General features: G+C 54.6%; 9 protein-coding genes and 1 non-coding gene across 10 annotated transcripts; 8 read left to right on the forward strand and 2 right to left on the reverse strand.

Moving 5' to 3' along the window:
- Nucleotides 1-763: 763 nt before the first annotated feature.
- POSPLADRAFT_1165367 (hypothetical protein) lies at nucleotides 764-3,896 on the forward strand. Its single transcript, XM_024487878.1, has 8 exons — nucleotides 764-1,077; nucleotides 1,127-1,204; nucleotides 1,255-1,319; nucleotides 1,370-2,016; nucleotides 2,067-2,136; nucleotides 2,188-2,403; nucleotides 2,460-3,090; nucleotides 3,145-3,896. Exons 1-8 carry the CDS (start codon nucleotides 854-856, stop codon nucleotides 3,569-3,571), a joined length of 2,358 nt encoding a protein of 785 aa, XP_024344644.1. The 5' UTR covers nucleotides 764-853; the 3' UTR covers nucleotides 3,572-3,896.
- An 86-nt stretch (nucleotides 3,897-3,982) lies between these two features.
- POSPLADRAFT_1165369 (hypothetical protein) lies at nucleotides 3,983-5,688 on the reverse strand (the record flags this gene model as incomplete). Its single annotated transcript, XM_024487879.1, has 3 exons — nucleotides 3,983-5,180; nucleotides 5,237-5,453; nucleotides 5,520-5,688. The coding sequence occupies 3 exons, from the start codon at nucleotides 5,686-5,688 to the stop codon at nucleotides 4,046-4,048; spliced, it is 1,521 nt and encodes a 506-aa protein (XP_024344645.1). The 3' UTR covers nucleotides 3,983-4,045.
- A 1,923-nt stretch (nucleotides 5,689-7,611) lies between these two features.
- Nucleotides 7,612-9,481, forward strand: POSPLADRAFT_1072586 (hypothetical protein; the record flags this gene model as incomplete). Its single annotated transcript, XM_024482526.1, has 6 exons — nucleotides 7,612-7,627; nucleotides 7,684-7,771; nucleotides 7,922-8,139; nucleotides 8,190-9,009; nucleotides 9,062-9,139; nucleotides 9,191-9,481. The coding sequence occupies 6 exons, from the start codon at nucleotides 7,612-7,614 to the stop codon at nucleotides 9,321-9,323; spliced, it is 1,353 nt and encodes a 450-aa protein (XP_024344646.1). The 3' UTR covers nucleotides 9,324-9,481.
- A 171-nt stretch (nucleotides 9,482-9,652) lies between these two features.
- POSPLADRAFT_t6 lies at nucleotides 9,653-9,757 on the forward strand. Its single transcript has one exon. It is a non-coding gene; the product is annotated as a tRNA-Gln (tRNA).
- Nucleotides 9,758-10,167: 410 nt separating this feature from the next.
- POSPLADRAFT_1064322 (hypothetical protein) lies at nucleotides 10,168-13,543 on the forward strand (the record flags this gene model as incomplete). The annotated part of the gene is made up of 8 exons (XM_024481788.1): nucleotides 10,168-10,189; nucleotides 10,563-10,998; nucleotides 11,049-11,544; nucleotides 11,603-11,733; nucleotides 11,786-11,902; nucleotides 11,950-13,091; nucleotides 13,157-13,357; nucleotides 13,433-13,543. The coding sequence occupies 8 exons, from the start codon at nucleotides 10,168-10,170 to the stop codon at nucleotides 13,465-13,467; spliced, it is 2,580 nt and encodes an 859-aa protein (XP_024344647.1). The 3' UTR covers nucleotides 13,468-13,543.
- Nucleotides 13,544-13,879: 336 nt separating this feature from the next.
- Nucleotides 13,880-16,181, reverse strand: POSPLADRAFT_1043046 (hypothetical protein; the record flags this gene model as incomplete). The annotated part of the gene is made up of 8 exons (XM_024478215.1): nucleotides 13,880-14,544; nucleotides 14,598-14,625; nucleotides 14,686-14,704; nucleotides 14,762-15,350; nucleotides 15,394-15,704; nucleotides 15,786-15,967; nucleotides 16,025-16,088; nucleotides 16,150-16,181. The coding sequence occupies 8 exons, from the start codon at nucleotides 16,179-16,181 to the stop codon at nucleotides 13,880-13,882; spliced, it is 1,890 nt and encodes a 629-aa protein (XP_024344648.1).
- A 753-nt stretch (nucleotides 16,182-16,934) lies between these two features.
- Nucleotides 16,935-19,962, forward strand: POSPLADRAFT_1072588 (hypothetical protein). The gene is made up of 12 exons (XM_024482527.1): nucleotides 16,935-17,143; nucleotides 17,197-17,361; nucleotides 17,415-17,807; nucleotides 17,860-17,909; nucleotides 17,967-18,036; nucleotides 18,089-18,115; nucleotides 18,165-18,293; nucleotides 18,344-18,645; nucleotides 18,694-18,748; nucleotides 18,804-18,855; nucleotides 18,906-19,547; nucleotides 19,600-19,962. Exons 1-12 carry the CDS (start codon nucleotides 17,000-17,002, stop codon nucleotides 19,887-19,889), a joined length of 2,319 nt encoding a protein of 772 aa, XP_024344649.1. The 5' UTR covers nucleotides 16,935-16,999; the 3' UTR covers nucleotides 19,890-19,962.
- A 158-nt stretch (nucleotides 19,963-20,120) lies between these two features.
- On the forward strand, nucleotides 20,121-21,554 carry POSPLADRAFT_1165383 (hypothetical protein). The gene is made up of 6 exons (XM_024487880.1): nucleotides 20,121-20,336; nucleotides 20,401-20,479; nucleotides 20,534-20,622; nucleotides 20,682-20,884; nucleotides 20,941-21,285; nucleotides 21,339-21,554. Exons 1-6 carry the CDS (start codon nucleotides 20,178-20,180, stop codon nucleotides 21,388-21,390), a joined length of 927 nt encoding a protein of 308 aa, XP_024344650.1. The 5' UTR covers nucleotides 20,121-20,177; the 3' UTR covers nucleotides 21,391-21,554.
- A 551-nt stretch (nucleotides 21,555-22,105) lies between these two features.
- Nucleotides 22,106-22,837, forward strand: POSPLADRAFT_1051973 (hypothetical protein; the record flags this gene model as incomplete). Its single annotated transcript, XM_024480223.1, has 5 exons — nucleotides 22,106-22,119; nucleotides 22,175-22,309; nucleotides 22,365-22,485; nucleotides 22,543-22,671; nucleotides 22,730-22,837. 5 exons carry the CDS (start codon nucleotides 22,106-22,108, stop codon nucleotides 22,835-22,837), a joined length of 507 nt encoding a protein of 168 aa, XP_024344651.1.
- A 553-nt stretch (nucleotides 22,838-23,390) lies between these two features.
- Nucleotides 23,391-26,579, forward strand: POSPLADRAFT_1127444 (hypothetical protein; the record flags this gene model as incomplete). Its single annotated transcript, XM_024483628.1, has 8 exons — nucleotides 23,391-23,883; nucleotides 23,937-24,075; nucleotides 24,148-24,911; nucleotides 25,000-25,194; nucleotides 25,246-25,380; nucleotides 25,437-25,661; nucleotides 25,728-25,861; nucleotides 25,917-26,579. 8 exons carry the CDS (start codon nucleotides 23,391-23,393, stop codon nucleotides 26,577-26,579), a joined length of 2,748 nt encoding a protein of 915 aa, XP_024344652.1.
- Nucleotides 26,580-27,158: the final 579 nt, after the last annotated feature.

Consider the following 27,158-nt stretch of genomic DNA (forward strand, 5'->3'; position numbering starts at 1 on the left):
GACCAGCTGCTCCGTCTCGGCCATCCGGCTCAGCAGGGCTAGGCAGGGGAGCGCGATAAGATGCGGGACAAACAACGCGTAAATAAATGCGATTGACGCGTCGCGTCGCGTTTGATCTCATCGGCCCACACGCCCGCATGTGATCTCCACGCTTGTCTCTATTGTCTTTGCACTTCGCCTCCATTTCGACTGCGAAGTACCGGCTCGTATCTGCCCCTGGTCAGAAGACAATAAAGCATGTCTAGTACCTGGCCACATGTCTAGGCGTTCACGGGAAAATGCCTGCGACATTTTGACCAGGCGAGACGCCATGCCGTACGGCTCACCACTGTTTCGTAGTGGACTATACCTGCCTATACATACATCTGCCTATCCCAGGCTAGATGATGTCCATATCATGATATGATTCCGGAGGTGAGTCAATTCCTCCTTAATGAGAAGTCCCCGCACAGGGGTGCGCATTGCTTTGGCGTCATCGACAAGTCACCGACCGCGATGTCTTGTCGCGATCTGGAGATCTGTCGTATCCTCCTATTGTCCTGCACTCGTCCGCTTCGCTATATCTTCCTTAGGAAGTTCGGCAACGCCCCAGCGTGATAGCGCGGTCTAAAAACAATTAGGTAGGCATGCGGGCCCGCCTCCTGGGATCCAAGCGAAACCGTGAAAAGGGCAGCGTTTATCGTCCGTCCCGCCAGATCCCCTCGCTCCTCAGCGATACCTCCCCCTTCATTTTCCCCGCTCCGCGTCTTCATACACGATGGAAGCGAAGGGTTCGTCTTTCCCCGTTCCTCTCCCTCAGCTTCTGCGTCACCGCAACCCCATCCCTGATGTTCCCGAGGATGTCGACTATGTCATGCAACACTTGAACGACCCGAACTGGGACCTAAATCAGGCATCACCCACCGCTAGCGTCGAGTCATTTGCGCTCGACCGGAAGGGGTCGCACGCAAATTCGAGCGGGTTCTCAATCCATAGCTCTGAGCAGGACACCGATTCGCAGATCGGCTCAACAACCTACAAGACAGCGACGGCATCGAGGGCGCATCTACAAGAGGCGGACTTCGAAGAATTCAACGAGTACGCATCTACGCCATGTCTTGTCTGTGTACGCTGACGCGCGCCACAGTGACTCCCCCTACGCGGAGGTCCGCGCTGCTGTCTCTAGTGTGGACGACCCTTCGATGCCTGTGAATACTTTCCGAATGTAAGGTTTGATTAACTTCCGCGACATGCAAGGGAACTCACGCCTCGCAGGTGGTTCCTGGGAATCATACTTTCAGGTCTGATGGCTGGCCTTAACCATTTCTTCGAGGAACGATGTAAGCTATGTCGCGTCAAGCTACTGTCACGGTTACTGAACTCCTCCAAGATCCATCCCTTGTCATTAGTCCTCTCGTTGTTCAGTTGATCGCTCTTCCATTAGGGAAAGGCATGGAGTGGCTTCTTCCCCGGACGCGCATCAACACCTTCGGCTACGTCTGGTCACTCAACCCCGGTCCGTTCAACATCAAGGAGCACACAGTCATCACGACAATGGCTAGCGCAGTGTACACGGATGTATACGTGACGACCGTGTTCGCGACGCAGAAGGCATTCTACAACCAGTCGCTTACATTTGGCTATCAAATTCTGCTGTCGCTCTCGACGCAGCTCTTCGGATACGCGTTCGCGGGCATGGCGCGTCAGTTCCTCGTCTGGCCGTCAAGTATGATCTGGCCTGGCGCGCTGGTGTCATGTGCGCTGCTCAACACGCTGCACAGGAACTACGGCAAGAAAGAGAGCCGCCACATCTCGCGCGAGCGATTCTTCCTCTATGTCTTCATCGCTGGCACCGTGTGGTACTTCCTTCCTGGGTATCTGTTCACGGCGCTCAGCATCTTCAGTTGGGTGTGCTGGATCGCACCAACGAACCCGACTGTCAATGCACTCTTCGGCTACAACACGGGTCTTGGCATGGGCTTCCTCACATTCGACTGGTCCATGATCTCCTGGATCGGTAGCCCGCTGGTGACGCCGGTATGTTTCCCCAATTTCGCGTTATACCGTTGTTTATGACATAATACTAGTGGTGGGCCGAGGCAAACATCGGCGTTGCCTTTGTCTTGTTCTACTGGATCATCGTGCCGATCGTCTTCTGTACGTTGTGCCACTTCATTATACACTATGATGACTCACTGTCTCTTTCAGTCACGAATACATTCTACTCCAAGTACATGCCCATCTCGTCTCCTGGCTCGTACGACAACACCGGTGCTCAATACAACATCTCGAATATCATTACAAACGGCCAATTTGACGAGGCGAAGTATAAGGCGTACTCGCCCTTGTTCCTCCCCGCCACCTTCGCGATTGCATATGGCGTTCAGTTTGCTGCCATCACCGCTGTTGTCGTACACACATTCCGTAAGTTTCGTGTCCTGTCCCTTATGAGTCACGTTGTTAATGAAAGGCTTGTACAGTATGGTACAGGCACGACATTGCCCGCCAGCTCCGCCGTGCTCTAAAGGACGAGCGTGACGTCCACTCCCGCCTCATGATGGTATACCCTGAGGTACCGTGGTGGTGGTACGCTACGATCGGGCTCATGGCCTTCGTATTCGGTGTTGTAGGCATCGAGGTCTACCCCACTGAGCTGCCTGTCTGGGCGATGGTCGTCGCGGTCGTCATCGCAGTGATTTTGATTGTCCCTGTCGGCATGATTCGCGCTATCACCAACCAGATGATCCCGCTGAATGTGCTCTTCGAGGTGCTCGTCGGGTACATGCTCCCGGGAAAGCCGGTCGCAATGATGCTCTTCAAGACGTTCGGCTTCATCACCGTCTCGCAGGCGTTGTCGCTCGCTAGCGACCTCAAAATTGGCCACTACATGAAGGTGCCGCCACGCACGATGTTCATGGCACAGACGATCGCAACGCTCCTTTCCGCATTCATCTGCGTGCTCGTGCAGATCTGGCAATTTGCGAATCTCCCTGACTTCTGCCAGTCCGACCAGAAGGACTACTTCACGTGCCCTGACGTAGACACCTTTGCGACGGCATCGATCATCTGGGGCGGCATTGGCCCGCAGCGCATCTTCTCGAAAGGACAAATGTGAGTGCATACTGTAGCACTGCCGAGAATGATACCTGACTGTAAACGATGCAGCTACAACCCCATCATGTGGTTCTTCCTCGTCGGTGCCATTGCACCGATTCCCTTCTATATGCTTGCGCGCCGCTACCCCCACTCCCTGTGGAGATACGTCAACACACCCGTCTTCTTCGCCGGTCTTGGGCAAATGCCGCCCGCGACGGGCATCAACTACTCGTCGTGGGTCATGGTCGGCGGCTTCTTCCAGTGGTTCATGCGCCGTTTCCACTTCCGCTGGTGGATGCGCTACAACTACATCCTCTCCGCCGCACTGGACTCGGGCCTTGCGTTCAGTCTCGTCTTCATTTTCTTCTTCCTCCAATACATCAAGGGCGGATTCACGCTCAACTGGTGGGGGAACACTGTCTGGCAAAACACGTACGACGCCATGGGCATGCCGTTTATGCTTCCCAATGGAACCTTCGGTCCGACATCCTGGTAATGATTTTCTTGCATCTGTAGCTTTACCCATCCACCATACCATCTTCAACCCTCTATCATTATGACGAACGATTTTAACGACCTATCTGCATCATCTCATCTGTGACATCCCTCATCCGTCCACTCCTTCATCATTCCTTCGATGTCACTGTGTGAACCACCTTGGGCTAGTTAGCTTCGACTTCGTTCTTACTTGTAGCAACAGGTGTACTATCTTTCTTCTTGGTTATATACATTGACACGAAAGTTGGGACTCACGATTCATACTAAATGCTGCGCATTGTTGTACTAGTACCGCCAATGGTTGCATGCAAATTGCATTATAGAGAAATCATCATTCTTGCGCGTGCAAGGCAAGAGACACAGCTCATAATTCACAAATAACAGAGATACGCACAGAGCTGGCCATGAATAGAGAACAGAAGCAGCAGCTTCATATTTTGCACAGCGAACAAGAACACGCTACATACTACAATCAAGCAGGCAAACCCCATATTCTTACCTCCCTACCACTTGCGCCCCAGATCTCCTTGCCCTCCTCGCCGAAGACCAAATCGGCAACATCACCAGCCTCCTCGAAGTGGACAAGCTCCTCCCAAGTCTTGTGCGCGAAAATGCGAACACCCTCGCTCCCGGCGACACCAAGTAGTTGCGCGCTGTAGTCATATGAGACCTTGTTGACCTTGAAGTTGTCTCCAAGCGCAATGGAATGCGCGATCTTGGGCTTCCGCAGGTCCCAAACCGCTACCGAAGAGAGCGAGTCGGGGGCGAGCATGTGGTATCCATTCTCCGAGAAGCTCAGCGTCTTCACGGTGAACGGCGTGCTTTCTGGCGGCGACAACGATGCGGCAATCGCTCCTGAGCGAATGTCAAATACCTTGATCGTCGAGGTGGGCGTGCCGACGGCGACAAGGGTGCCGTCAGGATGCACCCCGAGCGATGCAAATGGTTCATCCCCAACAGGTGAGCGGTAGACGAGATTGCCGGTTGTAAGGTCGTGCAAGGAGTATGTACGGTCCGCGGAGGCGAGTGCAACGAGTGTCTTCGTCGGATGTACAGCCAGGCCAGACAGCTCGCCCCTGTGCGTGCGGATGGTCGCGCGGGGAATGTATTCGCCCGATGCACTGTCATGAGCCCAAACCTTTGCAATTTTGTCTGCACTTGCGGATAGGAGGAGCGTGGGCTCTGACTCGCTGCAGGCATCCCGGAATGCGACAGCCATGACCTTTTTTGTATGGCCTTTGAGTGACGCGAGGACCTTGTCGGTGCTGCGGTCATATAGCTGCACCACCTTGTCGTTCCCACCTGTGAGGAATTGCGAAGGCTCACTCCGCGAAACAGCAAGGGCAGTGATACCCGAGGGGCTCGTGGAATGCAGCGACGGGATGGTGTGCTTCGCGGTGAAGGTCTTGACGTCCGCAGGGTTGACGTAGCCCGGAGGAGGCTTGCGCTTCCTGCGCTTCGAAGACAGCGTCTCGCGTGTTTCTTCGATCTGTTTGGCAGCTTCTTCCGGGAGTGCTACAGTCTCCTGGCCAGGCTCCGACATCTCGACGTCGTCTCCCGATGGTGCCGGCGCAATGCCCATTGTAGCAGAGACGCTCGCAAGAGCTCTGCACATAGGAAATTGTAAGCAGGTAGCCTGGAGAAAAGAGGGTACCATGCTCACTCTCTGGCCGCGTCACGTTCGCGCATGAGACGTGCAACGACGCGAGTAGCCGCGTCTTGCGCATACAGTGCGTAGCTGAGCTCCTGTCGCACGCTGTTGTACTGTTGCTTCAGAGAAAACGTCTCAAGCATGAGCGCGTCCCATTCATTTTGCAGGGTGTGGAGCAGGGCTGGGATGGAAGTGGCGGAAGTTGGACGGGGAGCAGCAGTCTTTGGGTCTGCGAGCAAGTTCACAACATAGTGAGCTTCCTGTTATGTTGTTCATAAGAATGTAATGAACATACTGGCTTTGACTGTGATGAGGTCGGATTCCTCCAGCTTTTCGCCCGTTATGGGGTCAGTGCTATTCTCTGTAATGTACTTGAGGATGAGCCTGCGCTCGTAGACATGACCAGACTTTTGCGAGATAACAGGGTCCTGGGGGGGTTCGCCGGAGATTGAGCAGAAGAACATGACGAGGATGAGTGCGAGACGAGCACACTGAGGAACGAGGACGGCGTCGAACAAGTCCAACTCGGCAGTGCGCCATAGTGTTTGTGATTGTTGACTACGAGCGCCTTTCATAGCCCTTTCAGTTCTCTACGACGATGTCTAACAAACAACGGCTCGTTCTTTCTATTATCGACTTTCTCAACCAGTCCGTCCAGGATGGCACAGTGAAGCAGGACGACAAGGAGAGTCTCGAGGTGGCAAGTGCGTTCTTTCCTTGGCTGTTCTCTGCTCTCACGCCGCTCAACAAATTCTGCAGTACAATGCATTGGCGAGGCATTCGAAGTCGATCCCAGCGACGAAGCGCAGCGGGATCGCCTCAGCGTGAAGCCTGCGACGCTTCCTTCCATCTTCGATGTGTTCTTGAAGACGCGGGACAAGATGAGCTCGCCTTCCGGGTCCGCTCCTACGCCGACCACCGCGACGCCGACCGTGACCGCGGAGGACAAGGCTCTCGCGGAGAAGTACAAGGCCGAGGGCAATGCGTATATGTCCTCGAAGCAGTATGACTCTGCGATTGGTTCCTACACGCGTGCTATAACCCTGGACCCGACTAACGCGGTGTACTACTCAAACCGCGCCGCGGCTTACTCGAGCAAGAACACACACGCTGATGCCATTGTCGATGCGGAGAAAGCGATCGAAGTGGATCCCAACTTCATAAAGGCATACCATAGGCTAGGGTGAGCGGTATACACAAGCATGTGCCGGTCTTGATGCGGTATTACTCACAAGCTTTTCAGACACGCCCAATACTGTATTGAAGACTACAAAGCAGCAGCCGCTGCTTTCCGCCGTGGGCTCGAGCTGGACCCGTCAAACGCATCTCTCAAGACCGGTCTCAAAAACGCGGAGGCGCGTATCCCCGATGATGATAATCACGAGTTGTCTCCGTTGGAGGACACTCCAGGATCGGCTACAGGTGGGGGCACACCCAGCATGGCGGATATGTTGTCGAGCATGGGGCTTGGCGGTGGTGTTGGCAGGGGAGCGGGAGGGGGCATGCCCGACCTCGCAGGCTTGATGAACAACCCGATGATGATGCAGATGGCTCAGCAGATGATGCAAAACGGAGGTCTTGACAGTCTGATGCAAAACCCAGCCGTCGCAAATATGGTGTGTCGTCACCAATTGCAATTCCGTGTTCTCGTTCTGATTCTTTACATAGATGAACCGCGTACAATCCGGCGGCATGCCTTCAATGGCTGAGATCATGGCAGATCCATCTCTTAGGGAACTGTAAGTCTGTTCGCTCGCTGTCGGTCACCTTGTTTGACTTTATCGTGTAGGGCAAGCCAATTTGGGGGTGGAGCTGGGCGATAAGGCGTCTCGTATGAGCGACGCGGAATGCTGTCTGGACTTCTTGGCTAAGTGGATTAGATGCTGAGGGTTGCTGAGACGAACTTGTCATTTATAACAAGAATCTGAATTCCTCTAGCAGTGCCTGCTACTACACGGTGACACGCTCGAATGTAAGTAATAGTACCTCAACAAGCTCGAACGGCCTTCACGAGTCTCGGCCAGCGTCGATGTCGTCGATAACTCCAATCAACGTCGTTACACAGCATACATTCGAACAATTGGCAATGTCAAAGCTGAGTAGACACGATATCGGCGCCAATTATGCGTGGATGTATGCCCAATGAGATGCTCGCGAAGCAAGAGCTGCTAGCATGAGCTGGAACGAGCGGGAGGGACACTGCTAGGACGGCGAAGTGACGAGGAGCGCGATGTCGCGACAAGTGCCATGTCGAAGGCAGACGCGTGACGTCACATCCCCAATGAATTGAAGTTGTGTGCCGAGCAGTGCCGATCCCAACTTTTTGTGAGAACTGCGAAGGCGCTGACTTGTCCTTGCTCGGTCCTGCCGTCTACTCGGTATCCGCCATGGCTGATATTACCGGTGCGTTGCTCTTCATCCGTGCCTATGATTGTGATACTGAGCTGGAATTCATCTAGAACCCTCTATCATTCCGCTGTTGTCTCGGGCGCTGCATCACATTCGTTCAACGCCGCCTAGGATCATTGCTTCCCCTGCAACACGTCTGTCAGTTTCATTATCTCGTCCGTGTGTCTGCTGACGTCTGGAAATACCCCAATTGCACCACTTATATCAAACAGAACCTCGCCGCGCTGCGGTAGCCTTGATTGTCCGCGTTTCACCACCCCCAACTTACCTCTCACCGTCGACAAACAGCCCCTCACCTGCCCTTGCTTGCGCTCCCTCCCTCACCGATTTCTTCAAACTTGACTGGGTAAATGCGCCTGGGGCACGCCCAGAGATTCTTTTTCTTCGAAGAGATAAACCAGATGCGGCTGCAGACGGGAGTCGTGTGAGCAGTCCTCCAAACGAAGCACATGTTGCCTTTCCGGGTGGCAAGACAGAAGAGGGCGACGAAGGGGGCCTATACACTGGTATGCCCCACCATGCATATCGATTGATCCTCGCTGACACTCCCATACAGCTATGCGCCAGACTTGGGAGGAAATTGGTCTCGACCTGGCCGAATCCGCATATACTCCTGTAGGCCAGTTAGACGATCGCGAAGTGACCACCTCTCTTGGAAAGCGCCTGCTTATGGTCCTCTCGCCATATGTGTTCCTGCAGCTCTCCCCTCACACTACTCCTGTCGATCCGACCCCCGGTACAACTCTTCACTGGGTACCCCTGGCCGAGCTGCTGCCGCTCCCATCCCCCGACAGAAACCCGCGTCCACGTTGGTCACACGTCACGGTGGATGCGTCCTCACGACTTGCTCCTAGACACTCGACGGTTCTCCGCCTACTCATGCGGGTACTCATTGGCAGTATGCAGTTCCCCGCTATCGTCATCAAGCCGTCGTCTTCCTCGTCGTCTTCGCTTTCGTACAACAGCGAATCCGAAAATGAGTGGCAAGCGATCGACGCCAAACGTGCACAAGTAGAAGCTGGATCCACCGCCGCCGGGTCGCACAAAAGGCAACCATCTCTGAGCAAATTGCGTCCACGCCGCCGACGCGGGAACACGCCTAACGGGGAGCTGAAGCTTTGGGGCCTTTCGCTCGGCATGACCCTCGACCTACTTGCTCACATGGCCGTGCCCTCCAATTCGTGTCTCACCGCTGCGGAACAGAGAGCGCGCGAGATGGAGAAAACCACAGAGGGTGCAGAAGCAGTTGTAAGCGCAAGCGCGCTGCTGCCTCCAGATGCTGAAGTGCTTGAGATCCTTCGCATGCCGGTCGTCGTGCCTAGCCTGACGAGTGTTTTTCCGCGCTTCTCATATCCAGATGTAAACTTTTGGATATGGTGCGTCTTCCTATGATGATGTGCGTGCTCCCCGACTGACACTATAAACTAGGGTATTCGGAAAACGTTATCGCGCGGTTATGCGCGGTTGGGAGGCGAGCGTGCGTGCAGCTGGGACGAACGATAGGCGGTGCGTACTATATCACGCTCGCATGTTCTCTGGCTCATTCATGGTCGATAGAATAAACTGGACGGGCTCCGCGCTAACGACATTCTATGCCGCAGTGCGCAAGGCATTGGTTGTCGTACTTGTGCTGCGCGCTATCGGCGTGCTTGTTGGTCTACTCGTCGGCACGTGGATGCTCTTTTGGTAGAAGTGGTTTGTGTGTTCGATATTGTTTACTTTCGAGAATTACGACCTGTCACGATTTGTTGATGTAACTGGGGAACACGATGTTGTTGACTTATGGACGGCTCATGTATATGGATTGTTGTAAAATATCACTGAAATTTACACACATTGCATACGTCTTGAACATGATTGTGACAATGAGTGCTGGGTGGCTGTGCTGTCAATGACCAACGCGCCTTGCCAGACAGGACCAAATACACACACCTTCCCGATGAGGTATCTTCCACAACCGCGTGGTCCTCCGCGCAAACCTCCACCGCCCATCATTACGTTGACGGAAACGTGAGCATCGGCGCTATAGTGTAGTGGTTATCACTTGGGATTCTGACTATCACGTGACATCGAAATCACGTAATCATTGTTCCCAAAACCCAGGTTCGAGCCCTGGTAGCGCCTTGACAAGTTCCTACTTTTTGGCATGGGTTAGGGTTCAGGGTGAGACCTGCGGTGGACCTAAAGTTCACGTCCCATTTGTCAGGGCTAGATATCCGAAGTTTATTTGGATATTCTCATAAAATGTCGAGTCTTCGTGGAAGTTGGTAAAATCGAAGAATGTGTCTAGCATCAGTACCCTCAGGCTAGTAGCTCGTGAGTAGATATGCTGCAGGCCTGGTGCGGCATTGACTACCACACTATAAAACTCCTCTCAGGTTCGAGCCCCGGTAGCGCGCCTTTGGTACACTTAACTTTTTGGTAGGCTAGGGTTAAGAATGAGGCCCGCCCGAGGCCTATCCTGTAGTATGCGCGCAGGCTTCACATGGATACAGACAAGCGTTCATCTATACCGCGTAATGAATCAGAAGAATATGTCCAACCAACAGCATGTGAGTATATACACTGTAAGTAGTCTTCTGTGAGCAGAACGTCATGTGCTCCCTCCGGCAAGATATTGATATCCAGACATGATTTAAACCCTTGTCATCCAATCATGATAGCCAAATATCTGAGCTAGCCTTGAATGTGCTCATTAAACGTCGAGTCTTCGCGGAGCTCTGACATGGTGCACTAGTATTCCCACTCCAGCTGCGCTCCGTAGTTCACGCCAGAGGTTATATTATACGACCCAATTCAGACGCTGTCCTCCTGTTCATCCTCCTCTCATTATTTCGCATCGTGAAAGTCTTGCGAACTGCTTTTTGTTCTATTGCTGTCATGGTCCTCTCTTCGACGCCTAGTAATGGCCACAGGCTGAAGCCCGCAGACCCTAGAACCATCCAAGACAAGTTCATGGTTGGGTATCAGGGGTGGTTCACCTGTGCTGGGGATGGACCACCCCTAGGACCCGGTCATCATGGTTGGCTGCACTGGTTTAACTACCCTATCCCTGATGGAGGGCGTCCTAATACCGATTTGTGGCCCGACGTATCGGATTATTCGCCATCCGAGTTGTATCCCGCCCCAGGGCTCAAGTACTCAAATGACGAGCAAGCATTCCTATTCTCTTCGCGCCACCCGAAGACCGTGCAGAGGCATTTCCGATGGATGGCAGAGCATGGCGTAGACGGTGCTTTCCTGCAACGTTTCGCTGGTCAGACTGACCTGGAAGCAGGAAATGAAGCGATCAGGAACCAAAGGGACGAGGTAGGCGACCGGGTCAGAGAAGCTGCGGAGCAGGAAGGTCGAGTCTTTGCGATCATGCATGTATCTTATATCCGCTGCTCTGGGTTGCTGCTCAGCCCGTTCACAGGTATGACATCGCTGGCGTGTCTCCCGAACGAATACAGAGGGTCATCGAACACGACTGGATGCATCTCATCCACGAGAAAGGTGTCCTAGATAGCCCTAGCTATCTTCGAGAACGTGGACGTGCAGTCGTCACTCTATGGGGATTTGGCTTCGCAGATACGGGACATGATCCCGCTACAATTCGTGCAATTACGGCGTTCATACGGAACAACACGCCTGGCGGTGCATACATCATGGCTGGCATTCCTGCGCACTGGCGCACATCTGTGAGCGATGCTGATCCCAATCCGGAATTTGTCAACGTCTGGCTGGAGGAGTTTGATGCACTTTCTCCTTGGACTATCGGCAGGTATCACAACGAGGAGACAGCAGATTGGTTCGAGAAGGAGAAGATAAAGGGAGATGTCGAGCTAATCAATGAGAGGAACAAATTATGGGAGCAGGGCAAAGTCAAGAGGAAGATTGACTACATTCCAGTCATCTTTCCTGGAGGATCTGTGAGTCTGTCGCGTACATTGAGTTCAACGTGTCCATAAATCAAGTCTTCGCTATTAGGGTCACAATCTCTCTGAGGGAAAATGGGGATGGAATGATGCGCCTCGACAAGGTGGACGATTTATGTGGAGACAATTAGTGAATGTGCGTCGCCACGGCGTGCGCACAGTTTATGGTGCGATGTGGGACGAGTGAGTGGTTCGCTCGCTCGCATGCCGGTTTCCTAACCGCCTATTGTTATAGGTACGACGAGGGGACCGCATTTCTACCAGTTGTATCGAAGAAACACCAAGTGCCTGTGCTAGAGACGCACAAGTTCATGGCCCTTGACGAAGATGGATATGACCTACCGCCAGATTGGTGAGTTGCCATTACGCTATCAAGTTCACAATTAATGCCAAGAGTAGGTATATGCGTATCTGTGGGTTCGCAGGCGAAAGCCTTCGGGGTGAGCGCATCCTTCACGACACCTTCCCTTCCAAGGAACTGGAAGACTATTGGTCGACACGACCACGCTATGAGGATAACGAAGCGCAAGCGGGGCCGTCGATGTCTAGTGAAGGAAAGTCCTCAGGCTACGCCGAATGGTCCAAGGCCTTAGAAGGCCATGAGGGTGATGTCGACGTACCCCCTCCTCCATATACGCTAGAGATGGAGAACCCTGCCACCGAGCCCGTGACCCCTGCGGCACCTGCTGCAACACATCTTGGGACCTCGGTATTGCGCGCAGGAAGTGTAGGACCACCGTTACCTCCACCATCAACGCGCCCTTCTCGAAGTTCAACATTATCGTCCACATCATCATCGAGTTCTTCGGGATCATCTTCCTCTTCATCATCACACTGGGTTCCTCCCCTGGTCAATCGTGCTTCTCGTCCTGATGCAGCTGCTTCACTGTCGAGGACACACTCTTCCCACCCGTCACAAGTACAGACTCTTAGTGATCAATTCAGCAAACAGACCATTGAGGATGCTGAATATGAGGGGGCCTCGCTGAACCGGGCTTCGTCGCACAATGTTTATACCGCCCAACCAGGACAGCCCGCCAGACTGACATCAGAAGTGTCTCAGGCTACATGGCCTCCGACTGATTGGGGTGTTTCTAACTCGGCACAGACATATCCCGGATATCCCGGACACTCTCAGCATGACCAGAGTTACACACCGGGTTATGCCCCTGGCTATATACCAAATGGTCCACCACCCCCGTTGCAGCCTCGACCATCGTTGTCGCGCCCATCGCCCCCACAGCCCTATGGATCAACGCATGCAACGAGCCATTCCAGAGTTAATGAATTTCCTTCATTCAATGGTCCTCCAGGATCTCCGGGTGCATATCATCCGCACGCGCCACACTCTCCGCCTCCGCCCCATTCACCGCATTCATCCTATTCCCCTCATGCCCCTCCTCCCCATCTTCCACCCTCGCCACATCCGCCTCACTCACCGCACTATTCCTACATGCCTCCGCCAGGTCCACCTCCAGGCCGTCCTGATGTACAGTTCCCGCAAGCTTACCCCGCACCACAGCACCCACCGCAGCCTCTGGGTGAGTTGCAAGTTTCAATTCGCATCGTGACCAGACATCTCTGACATTCTTGAAACGTCCCGCAGACCCGTATGGGTTCCCGTACCCGGCACCGGGCCCCCAGAATGTGTATGGCGGCCCGTACCCTCCTCCCCCTGGGCCGCCGCCTCCGCCGCCTCGACCCGGATCGTATCCGAACTCAGGCGCTCCGCTTATGGACAGGAGACCTTCGCTCTCATCGAATCCCCTCGGATACGCCGAAGCACGCCTACAGAACCTGGCACAGAGTGAGCGCTCGACTTTGATACCGAGGAACACTTCCTTGATCGGTGATTCTCGACATGCTGACAACCTCTATGCAGGTGGGCAAAGACTCTGGAATAAGCATACTAAGTAACAAGATACATCAGCGAGCTACATCTCAATCTCCTTGTGGGTGATATATATATGCGTCGTGTGGTCGAAACAAGTACAGACGATGAGATTATACGGACGTGACGTTTTCTACGTGTTATCGGTGTATACCTAAGTTATCCCAGTTCAAAAAACAACGGCCATTCCGATGGAAGCCTCCGTAACTGATTGACAAGCATAAAGACTCAAGTGCTTGCACCGCGCCGAGAAGTACGTGCAGAACCGTATCCACCCCGTGTCGTTCAATAGATCCGCGCTCTTAGATAAGACAGTTCATAAATACGCGAAGTTCATCTAAGCAAAAGAAGGCAAGGCACATTTAGTCAAGCATACAAACATTGCCGGGCAGACGCACCGCGTTATCAGATCCCAGGGCGCCCGCAGAAGCGAGAAGCTCAGCGTCCGAAAATCAACAGCCGCCCTCCGCTCGTATTCGCGACGTCTTTGCCCATGAGACCCGGGCCGGGGAGCACTCCTTTCCATCCAGATGGGTGGTACGGAGCCGGAGCAACGTTCTCGTCATACGAGTCCCTTTCCTCCCAGACGCGCCCATTCGGATCGCTGAACGGGCGAACGGGCGAAAGGGGCACGGGCGTGCTCTTCGTGGTCGGTGCCAGGTCAAACATTTTGAGCGACTCCGGGATCCAGTGCGACGGTGACGGTGCCCGGCGCACGCGCTTGCCCTTGCTCGCGGTGCCGGGAGTGGTGCCGATGATGGTCTGCGACATCTGGTCCGCGGCGTCGTCGGAAGTGGGCACCTCCTTGCGCTTGCGGCCGCGAGCGGTGGCTAGTTGTGGGACGCCGGCCTCTTGGATTATTGGAGCACCTGAGGGGCCTGCCCCCGCAGGTGCGGCCGCAGACTGCGCAGAGGCTGCGGACGCCACGCCTGCATACACGGGGGAGGCTCCTGCAGAGGCGGCTGCAGACGTGGACGCGATAGCGGTGGAGGCAGGAGCGGCAGCCGACGCCGCATTGACGGGACGAGACGGGCACTTTTTTGCGTGTCGATTAAGATTAGATTGCACGCTGAACCTCCGGCCGCATGTATCGCACGCGAATGCTGATGAACTAAGTGTCAAAAATGGCCTGTGCGCTGAGGGATTGTGGTAATACCTTTCTCGCCAGTATGAACGAGCAGGTGCTGAACGTGGGCGCGGCGCGAGTCAGAACAGGGCAGTTAGGGCAGCAGAAACGAATCTACCTTTCTCAGGGTGGACGGTCTGCCCGAGGGCAAGCCATTAGCCATCATGTCAAATTAAAAGCGAGATCAACTGCACCGATCAAAGCGTTTATGGCACATCCAGCAGGGATGCTTCTTCTTGTCCGCACTGCCCCCCGCAGCCTGAGGCACGTCCTGGGGCGGCGGGGGGGATTCGCTGCAAGGGATCTCACGCGGCACGTCCATTTCTTGAATATCATGGCTGCTAGATGCTACTGGCGACGTCGCTGAGGCTCCGGACTGAGAGTAGGGAATGGCCATGTTGCGGGACGAGAGTTGTGGAGGAAATCTGGCCGAGGGCGGTCGACTTTTATCGGATGGCGCATAGTGCCATGCGGAATGGCCTGGAAAGCCAGGAGCTGGCGCAGAGGATGTGAAGGCATAGGCATAGCCTGACGGAGGGTAGGATGGTCCGGTGGCGCTGGTGCTGGCGGAGGGCTGGCGGCCCTGGTAGGACGTGTGACCCAGAGCAGGCGATCCGACCGAGAAGGGAGGGAGGATGCCGTAAGGCTGGCATTGGTATACAGTGCGCGGTGGCGTCGTGAGACGCGGTGGATAGAGCGCCGACGGCAAGTTGGTCTGCATGCGTGCGGTCTTCAACAAACGAGGGGCAGCGCCTCTCGATTGCGGGCGCAGGGTCGCGGCCACTGTTATATATTCGGCACATCAAGTGATAATGGCCATGCGCACATGCTCGATACTGGTCATCGCGGAAAATCATGCAGGGCCCACAGGCTTCTCCCTCCGTCCGATTTGACGATGCACGAGGGTTCGACCACCTATCAAAGACATATCTCGGGTCCAGTAGCTCCTTGCCGCTCATCCACAGCTGCGAAACAGACTGGCCTTCGCCATATCGGACGCCGTCCATCTCAGTCCGTCCCGTACTGCAGGCTCCTCTGCCGCCTCCATCATGTCGCCGGTAACCTAGCCCTGCTGTGGCAACCGAGACAGCACGCCATTTCCAGGCACTCCAGACCCAGCAGAGACGCCCCGCCCGCCTGCACGACTGACAAGACCTGGGAGAACGGGACGCCTCGCGTCAGGGACCAATCACCGTGCGGCCACGGCCTGGTTCTCACACAGGCTTCTGGCGCGCAACACGTTCTGCGGGCAAATGAATCATCGGCGGCTTCTGCTTGTGCCACGACACGCAACCCAGCTGCAATATCCGGTCCCCGTCCGGGATTTGACCGCCGTCAACGTCTCTCTGTGGCAATTGAGCAGCCGATTTTGGCTTGAATGGCCGCATGCGGAGGCTGATCTATCACAGGACGCTGATGGGCGGTCCTAAACGAGTCTGCCTGGCTGCACACCCGACCGCTTGCCCCGCGCGATTGCCCCCGCGAGGAAACAGCTCGCGCGAATTGCACCTCACCCGTTCCCTACAATGACATCAGAGGTTCTTGTTGCATGGCACATAACAGTGCACGCACTCACGTTTACGCTCGTACCGCCACAACCTTCCTGCCTGTCATTGCGCTTGTATGAAGTCGCAACGCGGTGTATGAATTGCAGAATCAGCTGGGCGTCTATCGCTCGTGCCGCCGATAGATTTCAGTGGCGCAAGTACGAGCATAACCGGGAAGGGGTGTGCTTGTACATGCTTCCAAAAGTACCCACAATTGAACCCGAGATACGAGAGCACAATCTGCCGAAGACCTGGTGTCGAATGATCACTCAACGTTTACGTGCATCCGAGTCCTGACGTGCTGGCCGGCGTTGACAAACTGCGGGAGCGCTTAAGAGACCGCAGGCAAGCTAAGTGCGGCGCGCCCTTGGCTACCGCGGCCATCTCGCGGAAGACGTATTTCAAAACGCCACAATCTGTGTCGCATTCATGAGACCGGATGTATCACCTAGAGCCGGGCCAGAGCTTGAGCTTGAGTATAGAGAGTCCTCGCCCCAACAATTAGGCTCAGGCTGAGACAAGGTCGACACCCGAAGCTGGGCAGCAGCACGAGGGGACTACAGGGGATGGACCTTCGGTGAATATCGGACCCCGGGAAAGATGTACAATGCATGCAGGTTGGCTCATGCAGGTTGCTATAACACGAGGGCGCAATGGTAATATTTCAGGGAGTCGTAGGATCGACGATCGTGGTTCGTTTTTAGCAAGTGAGGGCCGCCCCTAGTCGCGGTGTGACAGGACGCGTCCGTGTCACGCATGGGAGTGACCGCGTGACGCTACTTGCTCACCTTTCGCACCATTCGCACATTGAATTGAGCATACAGCCTGAACCAGTAGACGCTACTTCGCTCATCCGCCGCCGACGGAGGTGAGACCTGGCTCAAGATGGTCATTTCTCAAGTACAGAAGCATGCGATTGAAGAAACGATAACGGTACTCCTCAACGCGTCAAGTCCGCGCGCTAAGCGAAAGCTCGTCGGGATGTTCTTGGTTCTTCCCGACCGGGAGTCATGGCCTGAATACTATCAGGTGAGCAACCTTGTCCATATAAAGTTGTGAAGATTGACCCTGTGACTTCGCAGGTGATCCCTGAGCCGCGCTGCATCCACGGCATTCAGGCGGATCTGAAGGGGAACAAGTACAAGGACCCACTGGACGTGTTCACGGACCTGCAGCTCGTGTTCCTCAATGCGCTGTACTACAATGAGGATGGAAGTCAGATTGCGAAAGACGCTGCGGCATTGAAGGTTAGTTCTCGTCTCTGAACCAATGATTCATTCATGTGAGATGAGTTCGCCAGGTGATCCTTGAGAACGAGTGGAAGCAGCGTTCAGTTCTCCCAATCCCGCGTACCTCTCCTCCTCCGGTCTCTGCCCAGAGAGTCTATGCTGTGCCGCAGCAGGCGTCTGGATCAGGGTCGAAGGCGGAGCGGACGCAAGCACGCCCCACGCCGCTCGCTGCAGCTTCTTCCCCTGCGCCACAGCCGGACTCGTCTGCGTACGGGGACAAGTCCCCGGAACGGCAACAGTCACCAGACGTTGACATTGATGTTGGTGGAACGCCTGAGCCCGAGGGCCTTCCGACCGACACGGCGAGAGATGAAGAAAGCGAGGAGATCGTGAAGCAGCTTGAGAAGGGTCTACCCAGGTGGGATGGCTTTGCCGATGTGGGATGGATGGAAGAGGTCGATCCTGTGAGTGGGCATTGAGACCTTGTCGGTTTACCACCCTATGACCTCTAGCTAGGGTCGATACCTCGCAATTGTGCTCGCGATTAATAACCATGAGGATCAAAAGTACGTGGTCAGCTCACAGGCAATTATGATCGCATCTCACAAGTAATAATGCAACAGTGGCACTCGTCTTGCAGCAAGCCTCGAAGCAGTGCCTGAGGAGGCAACAATCCCAGAGTTTCCTTACAATGTACGCTATCTCGGGCGAGAGGTCTCACTTATTCCTGATCGTTCATTCATAGGTCCCGCTTTCTCTGTCGTTAATCGAGGTATGCACACTTCAGGAAGTTAATCGCTGTGCTCATTTCCGCGCTCCAGAATCGATCTAGAGAGAAATACTATCAGTCATCGAAAGCCTTTGACAAAGAGACGTCTCAATTTTTCCTCAAGGCGCGCCGGTGGTATGAGCAAGGTAGCGAGGCCTACGGCAATGTCCTCGTCCTTCAGGTACGTCATCCCCCGCGTCACTATCGTGTATTGTCTTATGCCGCATCCAGAGATTATACCACGCTCTCGCTTCGTCCAGCCCACCGCCTGGGCCTCCGTATATATCCACAACTCACTTCGCGTCTCTCCGTGCCGGACCAGGCACTGCCAAGCCACTACATACTCATGACACCGAAGGCGTCCATGGCGTGACCACTTTCCGCGTGTCAACCAAGGATAGGACATTTGTGGATGAGGTGCACTTTAAGGGCTGGACTTTTCGTCTGGCTGACTGGGTGCACATGAGCAATCCAGATGATCCTAGCCGACCTATCATTGGACAGGTGTTCAAGTGCTTCGTGTCCGACGAACCGTTCGTCATTTCTTTACCCTTCAATGACTCCTCCTGACATCAGCTTAGAGGGAAGAAGGGACGGCCAGGACTTACTGTTTGTTGGTACTATAGGCCAGAGCAGGTGTGTGCCTTGCGTTGTATGGGCTAAATCGCGATTTCTGATGATTTCTGGATAGACAATACATCCCGCAGATCGTCAATTCTGGGAGAATGAGGTGTTCAAGACGAGTGCGTACACCCCTTGTAAGACCGAGAGCGACCAACTCACACGACTGCAGGCCACTTCGCCGACCATCCTCTTGAGGACGTCGTCGAGAAGATCGCCTGCCAATTCACCGCACGGCATATCAGAGGACGGCCTCGGCCGCCATATTGGTACCCTGGTTGGCCGCTTTATGTATGCGACTCCCGATATAACGACCGCGAGCGCATCTTCGTCAAGATAAAAAATTGGAACTCGTGTGTGCCTGAAGAAGTGCGCAAGAGCACCGAGTTCATGCCAATCTACCCTTTCGAGCGTAGTGTTTTCCCGCGACGGTTCCCCAGTCCATTCCTGAGTGGGAAAATCATCAAGGCTCCCGGTGGCATTGGCGACGTTGTCGAAAGAGCAGAGGGCGAGAAGATCGAGGGTGGGGGCACGGGCAGGAAGCGACCAAAACGGACAGCCGCAGCGACCGCCACAGCAATTCGCTTTGAACAAACCGACCGGTCAGGACCGAGCAAAGGTTTGTATGTGGGGTCTACTACGGCACAACCTGTGGCATCGACATCGTCGTACCAATACCCACCAACCGCCCAGACACAATATGCACAGTCGGGTTCAACTTCACTTCGTGGGGCCGGCGAGCGGTCTATCGTAACTGCCGCTGGGACCAATCTTGGGAGCAATATTGTAACTGAGAAGCTTCCCTCTGAAACCGGTAATTGTCACGCTGGCTCGCTTCCCCCAATAGTTCTAATCGTTGTGTGTAGCGAAGCACTTTGACCGCGACCCCGAGACGAATGAGGTGCTATGGTTTGCTGCACCTCCTGTGGACATGGTGCATAGCCCAGCTCCTCGGCATAGCTTAGCCTACCTACATTTCCTTGCGAAGAAGCGCAAACGAAGAACACCTGACAATGATGCCGCGGACATAACAGCTGGTGTCCCTTCATCAAAACGGTTCAAAATACAACCAACTGTCACGGAGACGTTACGAACACTGATAGAGAAGTTCGGTGTCGATCCTTCGATGTCTATGTCCCCGCTTCCGGGACAATAGTTGTCTCACGCCGTCTTGCTGTAGAAAATATTGTTTTACATAGCCCCAAATTATAGTAATATTTGTCTTCGTATACTTGTCCGAAACAACGCTGTGCGTTGACCGCAATCCAGTAGAGTGAACACTCACTTTATGCTTCCGTGTCTGATCGAAGCAAGAGGTTGTTTGATCTTGTTTACCAAAGGCTTCCGGATCTAACAAGTACAAACATACCCAGTAAGACGCCGAGCACACGGCACGGCACACTCCATCGTACGCGTATCTATACTAGCTTTCCACGACGCAGCTATGGAGGTCGGAACGAACTTTGTCGCTAAACTCGAGCCGTTTCTCTTGATGTCGAAGGCGGCAAAGGGCGCCGCTGCTGCCAAGTTGGTACAAGACGCCACCTCTGCACCCGGAGTCTTCGTCTTCGCGGAGTTGCTTGAGATGCCAAATGTCCAAGAGGTGCGCTGTGCAAGAGCTCGTCTTGCCTTCCGTCAGCGAGGACAATTCCTGACGATCAAAATAGCTCGCGACGAGCGAACAGCATTCACAGTACTTCTCATTGCTGCAGCTCTTTGCATACAAGACATACCCGGACTACCTCCGTTGAGCAGGTCTCTGCTTATAAGTACTCAGGTTTCTCATTTGCCTGAACACAGAACATAGGGATGCACTACCAGCTCTCAATCAAGCTCAGGTCACGAAACTCAAGCACCTGACGTTGGCATCTCTTGCGATGCAGAGTCGGGTGCGTTCATACATAGCTGCGGTGGCCGTCGTGTGTCACGAATCACGATTACAATCCAGATCCTTCCATACTCGCAACTCCTAGAGGCACTGCAAATGCCTACCATCCGTGAACTAGAAGATCTCATCATCGACGCGATCTACCTTGATGTCATCCGCGGCAAGTTGGACCAAAAGGAGCACCAGTTTGATGTTGAATACACAATGGGGCGAGACCTTGAGCCTGGTAAAATCGAGACATTACTGCACTCACTGCAGAATTGGTGCGTGCTGCGTGATATTTTACAGGCTACAGCGTACTCAAATGCAAGCCCTCAAGGGCGTCAGCAACATCTGCCGTACTTGCAGCATTGGATGAGCGGCTTGCTTCCATCACCTCCGAGGCCGCACGATCCAAGGCCAAGCAGGACGCCTATGATCAGCTCCAGCAAGCCAATCTTAAGGATGTCCTTGACAGACAAAAAGAACACAAGGCGGGAATACGGGCCGCTAACTTCCCAGGCAAGACTGGTTTGACTGCGGCAGGCATTGCCGAGAGAGATCGGGAGTTGCGAGAGCGTGCGCAGCGGGAAAGAGAAAAGGCTGAACAAGAAGGAAAGGAGGATGACAAGGACAGCATGGACGTGGATGAGCCCACAGATAATTCCACGGTCAGGAACCAGAAGTAAGCGTGAGCCTTCTAGTAGTAGTGAAAGTACACTGAAGGAGCACGAGTAGGCCACCATCAGGGCAGGACTTCCGGCCACAGCGCAAACGAAACCGGCAGTGAATGACCCCTCTGCACCCGCATCTTGTAATATAGCCTCCTCCATTGCGTCCCTATCATGGTCTGCATTGTCCGCTTCCTACCCGGCTTGTTCATCATCGCTACATCCTGTATCACTTGCTCTTAACGGGCTGTACCATCTAAATGAACGCTTCTGATTGCTCTTCTTCTTGGAGTGCTCGGACGCATCTGATCCAGTCCATAGAGCTTTCTAGCTGACATATGCATGCCCCGCCTGCTGGTGTCAGATCGAAGTGGTCGGTGTAAGCGAGATACAATCTCGATCGCGGTCAAATTCAGACCTAGATGATTTCAAAATTGACCACGCGCGGGGTTGACTAAGAACCATCACGTCCAACAACTTAGCTCTCTTACTGTATCCGCTCAGATCATTTCTGTAATGGCAGAAGTGAGCGTTCCGATTGCTTACTCGTATACGTTAACATCCCACCGCCCATGCATAGCAAGTAGGACGAAGTGTGGCCTCAGAAGATGCTACTTCGTGTCGACCGCTTGATGATAATGCGCCCAGGGAACAAATGTTTTATGCATCGCAAGGTCTATCATCACTTTTTCTTACTACTACGTTACTAAATATCAGTCAAAAGCCAGAAAACACAGTACAATTCCGATTTCTTTCCCGCTATCCGACGGATTTGAAAGTCAATCATATCTGGATGTGCTAGTTGACATTGCAGATGCCCTAGGAGTTGATGACATGTCTTTCGCTGGGTATGTCTTAGATCTTGTGCGCTATCTCTGTCCATACGACCCGTGCATGATACAGCTACTCTTCCACTATCTCGAGCCTTTCAGAGGAAGATCTTTCAGTGAAACGGTCGAGTCTCCTTATGCGATACGCGGAGGATGAACTCAGTCAGCATCTTGCATCTGCACAACACGAAGAGGCTCTTATACGAAAGTAGGTGCATGGGCGTACGGTCCAGACGCGGGCTTGAGTGACACCGCCATGACAGATGGACGACAGCCCTGCAAGCGCAGCCGTGTTCCGAGTCAGACGTTCCTGCTATGGAGAGGCGCAGAACTGCTGTTCGCGCAAAAGCAAAGGAGTACCATGAGGAACTGAACACACTACTGGTAAAATTGCAATGCCGAGTTTTTCGTTGAGGTGTCTTGCTAAACAGTATCGCACAGGATAAAATGCCTGAAGACCCGCCCATTACGGTGTCGCAGCTCGCGGCAAGTCATAAACAGCTCAGGGAGAAAGAGAAGATCCTTGCAGAGAAGCGTGCAAGGGTCGCTGCGTTCCAAGGGCTTCCACCGGTGAGCCGTTGCGCGTCTCGACGCCGCTGACGATCTCACAGAGGCCCTTCTTTCTTAGAACATTGACGTAGCGCGTCATCAATTGAGCCACGCACAAGACGAACACATGAAGCTGATCCAGCTTCGGGAAAGGCTTCTCGACAGGATGGCGAGCGGCGTCGCGTGAAGCCACGAGACTCCAGCCAGTACAAAGGTTGAAGCGCCTTGAGTTTACCGTTCAACCACGATTTGGTTCCGCTTAGTCCGTTATGTCGCTGAGGGCCTGTCTTCCCACTGAGAGACCACCGGAGCACACTTCAGTGTCATATGTTCGTCTTCGTGACAGTGTTTTTGTGGCCATGGCGATACTTAGCCATAATGGGTATGGCGCTGCTACTTTCGAAACGCGTGTCTTCGTACGCGCACTCGTAGAGCCTCTCAGGCCATAGGTTGCTTCTCGGTTAATAACACGTGATCGTTCCTTAATGATGAGGTGCCCATCTCCCACCGCCCGTGACGCCAGTCTGTACTAGCTGTACTAGCTGTACTAGCTGTATACTTTGTGTGGCCTTCTTCGTCAAGAGCTATCCGCTTTCTGCTTGTGTCTTTGATTCAGTTCCGCTTGTAGTCATTCCGACGGATCAGTGATTGTATCTGCCAGGGGAACCGTGAGACTCGTCAACCATTTCCCTCGCACTCTTGCATCGCTTTTGACTAGGATAACACCTCTGCATACGATCATGAGCGGTGAACCACATACGGATGATGCCATTCGCGTTGTTGTATCACCGTCTCAAGCCTCCTACTTCGCTGGCGAACCGTTCTCCGTGACTATAACCTTCACCAACACTCGGAGCCCAGATGCCGTCCCTCCTCGCTCTGCTTCACATTCTGCTACGCATTCACACAAGCGTAGTGCACATTCCATCAGCTCTGTACCGATGGCGCGGCCGCCAACTTCTCCCGGAACCATTCGTTCTGCTATACCCGCTTTGCCCATACGCCACTCAGAGTCTGTCGGTCCAATAGCTCGGAAAGGATTAATAGGCAGAGACCGGCTTCCTGATACTAGCAAGGACCCTGATATTGGAGAGCCCAGCACATCTAGAAGACTGTTGATGAAATCCCTCTCTATTTCCATCACGCCAAATGATCTGCAACGTCCACCTCAAGACATTGTCAAGGGGAAGTCTCCTCTGAGTCAGTTACGGACAAGCGATGTACCATACCCATGTGAGTATGCTGTTTCCGACTGAGAATCCTTGAGCGATGCTGACTTACATTAGCACCGACATCCCCTCGGATTTCATCCCCGCTTGCAAGATCGGCCTCTTTTCCCATCGCGCCGAACCATCCCCATGCTCGCAAACAATCTATGATGGACGGGCAGCTGCAAGTGCAGGACCTGCGTCCTCCGCCTAGCTTGTCCCCATTCTCTCCGACGCTCAGCGCGTCAACGTCCACCTACTCGCTTTCTCTCGACCCCATCGCTGAGAGCGGATCATCGCCTACCATGCCGCCCATGACACCTGCCATAACCTCTCCAATACCTCAAACAGACCCAGCTGCCTTCCGCACCCAGATTCCGTCAGCCGTGAACATAAGCAGTTCTGCTGCTCGTGCAGGACCTAGACGACCACCCCAGCTTGGCCATGGACCCCCTCCAGCTGCAAACAGCACACTCAATCCAAACCAGCCGCCACGGACTGCATTTTCGTCCTCTTTTCCTCTGCCAAATACCGAGCTTATCTTGTATTCGTATGCTCAGCTCGTCGGCACCTTGTCGCTGACGCCCGCTGGCCCGAGCACTCCTGACCAGGCACGCACATTGCAGGACGTCCGTGCTCGTCTCCTCAAGCGGCAGGTGGTGGGAGGTGGCAGCATGGACATCACACCATCACTGAGTTCGCGCCCATTCGGTCATGGACAGCATCTGGGCCAGAGCGGACGATCCTCGCGAGGCCGGAGCACATCTGTCTCGTCACTATTCTCACTCCTGTCTCCAACTTCACTCATGCCCACGTCGCCGACCTCCAGCCAGCCGTGGTCTCCTGCGCACCGCGCGCGTGCGCCCTCTATGTTCTCTCTCTTCTCTTCGGACCCTGCGCCAGGACCCAGCGGGGTCGGCCTCGGTTTCGGGGCGGGCGTGGGGACGGGTGCAGAGCAGGACGTCGACCCGGAGACGCCTCTGCCGACATTCGAGATGCAGCCGTCTATGCTCGCCGTCGACCTGAGTCTGGCGCCGGGCGAGTCGCGTAGCTGTGCGTAAGTTCCCATGCTCTCTGCGTGTCGGGTGTTAGGGGCTGAACTGGCTCCCGTGACACGTCCTCATCACCGCTATGCTTATAGACACTTATACCGTGGTGTTGCCGGAGAACCTGCCGCCGACATATAAGGGCAGGGCGCTGAGGCTGTCATACCAATTCATTCTCGGCGTGTGTCGCGCTGCGTCGAGCACACCTGCCGGTGGCAAGGGTCCGACAGGGGCTAACAGCAGCAGCCGGGTCATGAAGGTGCCCATACGTGTGTACAATCACGTCGTTGGTGAGGCTCATGCCTGTTTTTGAAACTTGCAACTTCTGATCGGATACTCAGTGGGAAGACAACCATCACCGTACGACCTGCTATGGCCCGTATCGTTCTGGAAATCGAGGGGAGCACCGTGTAGTGCCAAGGTGGCTGAGGAGCCACGGCATTTGCCCAAAACGGGGACGCAAGCGTCAACGCCAGGTAATTTATTTCAACTCTCATAATCTCCTGACGAACGTTTACATTATCGTGGATAGGGACATCACATCCTCAAGCCAAGAGCGGCACATTCGAAGACTTGCAGGACTTTGCACGCAACTTGCTCTCCTCCTTTCACGATCATGATCCAAACGCTCGCGGGGTGCGCATCAGGCTACCTTCAGAAGCGCTCGAGCTTGAGCGGGATCGCGAGCGTGAGGAGGCCGGTGCACTTTCAGGCTGTAGACAAGCCATTGAGATGCTCACGCGCAATCCACGGAAAGGTGCGTTCACGTTGTGGTCAATGCGACAGAACAAGATTTTCTAGACTTACCGTTGTTTCAATACAGCATCTTACGACGTGACCAAGGATGGCGTCAAGGTGGCTGTGCTGACATTCACAAAATCAGCGTACCGGTTAGGCGAGACAGTGCTCGGGGTAGTAGAGCTGAACGACCGCTCGAGTCGCGCAAGAGTGTTGAAGGTATCTCCATGCACTTTTAAAATGCTATCCATTTGTGTACTCACGATATGCACAGCTGTCAGCATTGCTGGAAGCACATGAGTCGTTACCGAGTTCAATATCGTCTCCAGTAAACGCACGACAGACGCGTCGCGTGCACGCAGAGCACCACTCGTCGTTCATACCATCTACTCTGCGGACAACCTTCTCACTGGACATCCCACCAGACGCCAGCCCAGCGTTTCAGGTCAGCATCGATGGCGCCCCAGGTACCCAGTCCTCACCAGGCGGGCTGGAGTGGAAAGTACGTCTATGCCTGCTAGTGGCTGTTGCGTCGTCCACCTCGCGAGGAGGCCCCGACGGTGTGCGCTTGCGCCAGCTCGTGCGCGATAGATCGCCGGGTGACTGGGGCGCATCGTGGAAGGGGACCGCATCCATCGCACCTATGGAGCGGCCAGACCTGCGCGCGAACGCGGGTGTCCAGAGCCCAACGACGCCAAGCACGGCGGCGACATGGTTATCGTACTTCACCGCGCCGCTACTAGGGCCGTCGGCAGAATATCACGACGGAGACGACGAAGGGCCGGGGTCTGACTCAGATGGAGACGAAGGTGCGGGTCTGGGCGACGAAGTTGAATGGCGGGAAGTGAATGCAGAGATGGTGGAGTGTGAGGTGCCGATACGGGTATGGCCTGGGAACACGGCTTTCAAGGCGACGGACGTGGTGTTCGACGTATAGACTCAGGGCCCGCGGCGGGGGCTTTGTATCGCTGCTGCGCCGCACTTACCTTCCATGAGCAGAGACATTTCTGATTTCTTCCAACACGCACATTGCCGAGGCTCGCACGCGGCCGCTGGGTGACCCGGCGATGCGGAGACTTTGCGCGGGGAGCTTCATATTAGTTAGCCGGCTGAGATAGTTGCGCACAATGTGCGCGCGACGTCACTGCGGGGGCTGTACTAAGGCTATGCAGAGTCGACTATCAGGGGATTGAGTCAGGTCGGGGGTCTGAGTGGCAGATGGCGCGGGGGAAGCGGGCACACATGACGGGGTGTAGAATGCGCTGCGGGGCGGTCGCGGGAGACGGCATGCTGTGAATATCGGATACGGGGTAATGCGATGCGTCTGACTCGCCTGGACCATTCAGTGGATCTTGATTCCAGCGAACGAAGAGTGGGTCAATTGAGGACCTTGTGAGGAGCGTGGGTACAGACGCGCACGCGACCGCCGTGACCGCGTCAGCTGCTGCAGCGCGCGCCGCCGAGAATGCGGTGGTTGGGCGCGGATAGGATGGTCGCCGTGCTGCGAATAGGATAG

The sequence above is a fragment of the Postia placenta genome, assembly GCF_002117355.1.
Source record: "Postia placenta MAD-698-R-SB12 unplaced genomic scaffold POSPLAscaffold_1, whole genome shotgun sequence".
Lineage (NCBI taxonomy): Eukaryota > Fungi > Basidiomycota > Agaricomycetes > Polyporales > Adustoporiaceae > Rhodonia > Rhodonia placenta.

Excerpts from the sequence above, each read along its gene's own strand:
- POSPLADRAFT_1165367 (XM_024487878.1), top strand. The coding sequence starts at position 854 with ATGCAACACTTGAACGACCCGAACTGGGACCTAAATCAGGCATCACCC. Across the intron at positions 1,078-1,126 it reads GACTTCGAAGAATTCAACGA|TGACTCCCCCTACGCGGAGG; the intron begins GTACGCATCTAC and ends CGCGCGCCACAG. Across the intron at positions 1,320-1,369 it reads CCATTTCTTCGAGGAACGAT|ATCCATCCCTTGTCATTAGT; the intron begins GTAAGCTATGTC and ends AACTCCTCCAAG.
- POSPLADRAFT_1165383 (XM_024487880.1), top strand. The coding sequence starts at position 20,178 with ATGGAGGTCGGAACGAACTTTGTCGCTAAACTCGAGCCGTTTCTCTTG. Across the intron at positions 20,885-20,940 it reads CTGCACTCACTGCAGAATTG|GGCGTCAGCAACATCTGCCG; the intron begins GTGCGTGCTGCG and ends CAAGCCCTCAAG. Across the intron at positions 21,286-21,338 it reads TCCACGGTCAGGAACCAGAA|GCCACCATCAGGGCAGGACT; the intron begins GTAAGCGTGAGC and ends GAGCACGAGTAG.
- POSPLADRAFT_1072588 (XM_024482527.1), top strand. The coding sequence starts at position 17,000 with ATGGTCATTTCTCAAGTACAGAAGCATGCGATTGAAGAAACGATAACG. Across the intron at positions 18,037-18,088 it reads TCCCAGAGTTTCCTTACAAT|GTCCCGCTTTCTCTGTCGTT; the intron begins GTACGCTATCTC and ends GTTCATTCATAG. Across the intron at positions 18,856-18,905 it reads GAATGAGGTGTTCAAGACGA|GCCACTTCGCCGACCATCCT; the intron begins GTGCGTACACCC and ends ACACGACTGCAG.